This window comes from Mastomys coucha, unplaced genomic scaffold, assembly GCF_008632895.1.
Source record: "Mastomys coucha isolate ucsf_1 unplaced genomic scaffold, UCSF_Mcou_1 pScaffold18, whole genome shotgun sequence".
Classification (NCBI taxonomy): Eukaryota; Metazoa; Chordata; class Mammalia; order Rodentia; family Muridae; genus Mastomys; species Mastomys coucha.
In genome coordinates this window covers 115,018,953-115,024,920 of record NW_022196900.1, presented here as the reverse complement: position 1 = coordinate 115,024,920, position 5,968 = coordinate 115,018,953, and the positions used below count along the sequence as shown (strand labels likewise).

At 41.4% G+C, this 5,968-nt stretch overlaps 1 protein-coding gene across 5 annotated transcripts in view; it reads right to left on the bottom strand.

Moving 5' to 3' along the window:
* Positions 1-5,968, bottom strand: part of LOC116097146 (solute carrier family 35 member E2A) — a 22,671-nt gene that overhangs the window by 3,138 nt on the left and 13,565 nt on the right. For 4 of the 5 annotated variants that reach the window (XM_031379772.1, XM_031379768.1, XM_031379769.1 and 1 more), the window contains 3 exons: positions 4,787-4,840; positions 4,145-4,217; positions 3,048-3,193 (listed from right to left, as the gene is read on the bottom strand). In XM_031379772.1, the coding sequence (XP_031235632.1) occupies positions 3,048-3,193; positions 4,145-4,217; positions 4,787-4,840 (273 nt within the window). Of the gene's footprint in view, positions 1-2,319; positions 2,732-3,047; positions 3,194-4,144; positions 4,218-4,786; positions 4,841-5,968 lie in introns of those variants that run through there. The other variant, XM_031379773.1, reaches the window with a different exon arrangement.

Genomic DNA, 5,968 nt, shown 5'->3' with positions numbered 1-5,968 from the left:
AAGAAGAAGAAGAAGAAGAAGAAGAAGAAGAAGAAGAAGAAGAAGAAGAAGAAGAAGAAGCTCAAACAGAAAAGTATAGAAACACTAACATAGCCCCACTGCCCCACTACCTGGGATTGGTGAATGACACCTTGTCACATCAGCTTCAGCTTTCTTTCTTTCCTTCCGTTACAGCCCAGGCCAGCATCTATCTCTCTAAATAGATGAGGCCGCTTTGAATAGTGCCTCTGCTTCCTAAGTACTGTGATTATAAGAGTGTATTATCACACCCAGCTTGGCCTTAGTTTTTTGTCTTTTTTGAAAAAATGTTATTGAGTATATGTACAAAGAATCTCTTATAAGCACCACCTGTCAATAAGAAAGCTTATGGCCAATGAGCTGAGGCAGAAAATAGGAGGTGGGACATCTGGCAGGGATAGAGAGAATCTAGAAAATAGTCAGAGGTGAGAAATATTTGCCCCAGAATGCTGAGACTGGCAGGTAGATAAACTCAGGTTAGCATAAGGAAAGATTCACCCCTGAATGCCGAGAAGACGGAAGTAAACCAGCTATGTAACTAAACCAGCTATGTAGATGAACTCAAGTTAGAATAAAAGGGATAATAAGAGCTTGTTGGAGAGCAAGGCAAAGCTTATGGCCTAGGCATTTATTAATAAATAGTCTCAGAGTCATTATTTCTGGGATTAGTGGTCAGGAAGAAAAATTAGTTTTTACATGTGTGAATTTTCCTGCATGTCTCTATGTGCACACATTTCTGATTGGTGCTCACAAAAGTAGGGGGAGGCTATGAGAGCTCCTGGAAATGGAGGTTTTGGATTGTTGTAAATCACCATGTGGGTGCTGGGAATCAATTTCAGGTCTTCTTCAAGAGCAACAAGTGCTCTGAACCTCTAAGTTAGCTCCCTAGCTTCTTGTCTTAGTTTTTTGAGACAAGGTCTTGCTATGTACCGTAGGCTGGCCTTGAACTGCAGGGGTCCTCCTGTATTAGTCTCCTGAATGCTGGAATTACATAAGTATGCAACCATGCTTCCTCATTTATTTGAACTAAAATGTTTATTTTATTCTCTGTGTATGTGCATGTACCTAACTGCATGTATGTACACCATGTGTGTGCAGGAGACCACATAGGTCAGAAGAAGTGTTAGATCCCCTGGAGCTGGAGTAATACATGGTTGTAAACTGTAGTGTAGGTGCTTGCTACTGAGCCCTGGTCCTCTGCAAGAGCAGTAAGCACTATTAACCCTGAGCTATCTTCTAGCACCTGGACTAAAATGTTTTAAAGTGAAGATATTGCAGGGTGGGTGTGTGCGTGTTTTTCCGGTGTGGAGAGAGAATTCTCACCATGGATCCTAGTCTTGCCTCTAACTATTCTCCTGCTTCAAACCCTGAGGCTATGGCAACACTCACAGCAGCATTGTGATATTTTGCTCCTAAATGCTTCAGCTTACTTTCTCTAACAGAATGGGACAAACTCCATGCATACTGTCAAGATCCTTACAGCCCAGAGGGGGAAAAACAACCTTAAGAGGCTATAATTTGTTAAATTAAACTGGTCCCATGCCCACATTTGGACCAAGTAGTGACAGTTAATAAGAAATACATGAAAATGTCTGTACATTTGTTCTGTTGGGTTGGAACTATGGATAACTTAATTTTTATACATTTCTGCCCTTTTGAACTTTCTATGAGAACAATAGGTTCTATGTGTTAGACATCCCTGGAATAAACTGACCACAGATAGAAATATCTAGAGAAAAACTTAGCCTATATTAAGTATATAGACTTTTTTCTTGGTATTGTTCCCTAAAGATACAGTGTAACAGTTACTTATAGCATTTACACAGCATTTTGTTAGTCCTAAATGTAGTCTCTATGCAAATTCCTTGCCATTTTATATAGGGAATTTAAGATCTGTGGATTTTGAATCAGATATGGTAGTACATGCCTGATCCCAGCATTTGAGAGATAGCAGAAAGATTATGAAATTCTATGGCTTCCTTGGCTATATATTGAGTCCCAGGCCAGCATAGGCTACATATAAGACCATTTCAAAAAGAAAAAGTAATCTGTGAATTTTAGCACTGGTGGAGTCCTGGAACCAGACTCCCTCAGATACTACGGGATGTCTGTGCTTACTTGTTACTTCCACAATAGAAACAAAACAAAAACTTTTTTAATAAAAGATTTTTCTTGAAAATTTATTATTATTTATTTAATTGGTTTGTTTTTTGAGGCAAGGTTTTTCTTTATAGCCCTGGCTATCCTGGAACTTCCTTCGTAGACCAGGTATGCCTTGAACTCACAGAGATTCTCCTACTTCTGCCTCCTGAATGCTAGAAGTAAAGGTGTGTGTCACCGCTGTCTGGTATGAGGCTTTATTTTTATTTTATGTGTATGGAAGTTTTGTCCATATGTAAGTATAAGTATGATGTATGTGTAGTAACCAAGGAGGCCAGAAGAAGGGTGTTGGATTTCCTGGAGCTGCAGTTACAGGAGATTGTTAGTTACCATGTGGGAACAGCCATCACACGGAGAAAAGCAGCCACTGCATATGCTATAGTCACCTCTTTTTCTTTTTTGAAGAATCACCAACATTGAAAAATGAAATATCAAGCCAGGCAAGATGACACATGCACTAGGGAGGCAGAGGCTGGCGAATCGGTATAAATTCTAAGCCATTCTGGTCGATAGAGTGAGTTCCAGGCCACCAGAGCTACACAGAGAAACCTGTCTAAAAACAAACAAAAAAACAAAACAAAACAAAAAACCAAAAAGACAGAAAGACAGAAAGTGATTAAACTCAAATAAAAAAAAGTACTCTTGTCACTGTACTTCTACAGTAAGTGCTCAGGAATAACATGTGGTGACCAGTGCCTATCTGAGACAACACAAACAGACATCCCATTATCTAGACAACTCGGACAGCTCTATTGTAGATAGACAAAGAAAAATTTCAGCAACATGGATTTCTAGGAAAAAATTCCCTGCAAATCTACTTCATGTAGTGATAGCACAAAATATCTAATGAATCCTAATGTTCTACTCACCTGAAAGTCACAGGGGAAATCTTTCCCATCAGGGCATATGCAGTGACACTCTGAAGGTGAAACAAGGCACCATCTGTCAGCAGCAACAGCACGATATCCTGGCTGTAGCTGAAGCTCTTCCCACTCCTACCAATCACAGGGACATCCTATGGACAAAACAAAAGGACACTCTTCTGGCCTATGTCTCCCTATCACCATCACTGCTAAGAAGATATGATGTCACTGGTGCCCAGTAACTGAAAATCAGGACCATTGGGAACACTGTTCCCCTTTATCAGGACTCTCAGAATGTATGCAGAGTGCTACAAAAGAAACTGAAACTCCTGTGTACTGCTAATGGGAACATAAAATATTTTAACCAACCATTCCAGTTTCAAGACTATATTCCCAAGACACATCCCCATTTGCAAAGGATGTAGATATGAGAAATACCTTTACCATGTGTGTAACTGTGGGGCAAGGCAAAGGCTATGTTCCACTGCATGATCACTATAGACTTCCAGTGCAATAAGTTTTAAGGAAAAAAACAAGGAAATATGTCATGAGTGTATCTGTACCTACAGGCTCACTAGATGGCCATGTAGAGAAGGGGCTGAGGGTGGATCCTCTCAGTTTGGTTCAAATACTGACTTAGGTGTGGAGACATATTCGTTTAATACTAGCAATCAAGAGGCTGAGGCAGGCATATCTCTAAGGTTGAGGCTAACCTGGTCTACATAGCAACTTTCAGGCCAACCAGAACTACATACTAGACGCTGTCTCAAAACAACAAAAAACTGTTGACTATTCTTTTTTTTTCTTCTTTTTTCTAGGAAAGGGTTTCTCCGTGTAGCCTTGGCTGTCTAGGAACTCACTGCAGACCAGTCCAGCCTCCTCACCTACTAACAGAGATCTCCTTGCTTCTGCCTCCCAAGTGCTGGGATTAAAGGTGTGCGCCACCACCCAGCTCCATTGACTATTCTACAATGGAAAAATAGCCTTTTCCAAAGTACAAGATATGCAAGCCTTAAAACCTTAAAACTGGCCACCCTTCTTCCCCTGAACTGTCAAAGGGCAGCAGTAGCCCCAGTGTGGTGGGTGCCAGGCTGGAAACCCACCATGAAGAAGGTCCATGCTGGAATGAGCAAGGCCACAGCAGCAGCACTGGTGTAGAACTGCAGTTCCGGGGCCCTGCAGTGACAGAAGATACTTGCTCTTTCCCGTGCTTGAGTCTAGGCTTCTATGCAGTTCCTTTCAGAAAAAAATCTAAAGAATCAACAATCTAGAACTATGTCTCCCACAATGACAATGATGCCCTTGGCTCCATAGAATGAAAGGGTCACCATGAACTGAAGTGGCTGTTTGGTGGTCTAAGGAGTAAGTTGGGAAACAGGTGGTTTTCTCTCAATTTTTTTACAAAGACCTGTCAAAGCTGTTCAGAACACTCAAAATGAGTTCAGGCTCCCAGAGGTCATTCAAGGCTGTACAATAATCAAAAATTAATGAAATTAGATTCAATATTGGACATGGTAGTGCATACCTTTGATCGAAGGGCTTGGGAGGCAAAGGCAAAGATCACAAGATCTTCATGAATTCAAGGCCAACCTGGTTTATATTGAAAGTTCTAGGACAGCCAGAACTACATAAGGAAATGCTGGTCTCATCCCCTCCCCACTCCACCTCCACACACTACGGCCATTCGACTACTGCCACCAGACACAAAAATAGAAACTAGAAATCCTCTTACTAGAGATACTTACGAGAACCTGTATTTGTCCCCACTGAGAAGCTTTTTTGAAAAAACATTCTGCAAACTAGAACACAGACAAAATGTTAACATTTAAGTGGTTAATGAGTAAGGAGCTGATGATAATGGCTGCAAACGCAGACAGCCACTGGCACTTACTTGCCGGAGCCCAGTCCTGTACCAGGTGTGTCCAAGCATCATCTCATTGAGAAGTAGAACTGTGCCTATTATCCCTACAGACAAGTAAATAGAGAACGTAGAACCTGAATGACCTGCCATCTAGACATCAGTGAACTACAATGGCCTTGATCTTCACACTATGAAAAACCAAACAAGGGAAGTAGAGGCAAGAAGATTAGAAGTTCAAGGTCATCTTCAAATACATAATGAGTAAGAAGCCAGCCTGGGCTATGTAGGACCCTGCTCCAAACACCAAAAGAAGGGCTGGAGAGAGAGCTCAAGTGTTAAGAGCACTTGTTACTATTACAAGAGGACACAGGTTTGGTTCCTAGAACTGACATGGTGGCTCACAACCTTCTATAACTCAGGTTCCAGGGCATCCTGCATCTTCTTCTGACCTCCATGGGCCTCTGAGGGTATCAGGTGCACATGTGATGCACAAACATACACGCTGGTAAAACATCTATAATAAAAATAAATCAAAGTCAGGAGTGATGGCACACACCTTTGATCCTGGCATTCAGGAGGCAGAGGCAGGCAGGCCTCGGTGTAGTCAAAGACAGCCTGGTCTACATATTAAGTTCCAGGACAGTCAAGGCTAAGTAGAGAGAACCTATCTCAAACAAACAAAGAAAGAAAATCCAAACTAAGCAAGCAAACAAACAAAACCAAATAACTCTCTTGGAATGAAGTTCCCATAAATCCATATTAGAATCCAAGCCAATGAGGACTTCCAGGACAAATATTTAATTGATTAAACTATTCATGCAGACAAACAACCCAAGGGAAAACCCACAGATTTTAAAGCCAGGTCAGATACACCACAATGAAAACACACAAGTAGCCAATGGGAAAATAAAATAATTCTAGCTCCAAAAGTGACTTCAGAGCCAGGTGATGGTGCACTTAAGAGGCAGAAGCAGGAGGATCTCTGAATTCCAAACTAGCCAGGTCGACAGAGTGAGTTCCAGGACAGCCAGGACTACACAGAGAAACTCTGTCTCAAAAAAAAAAA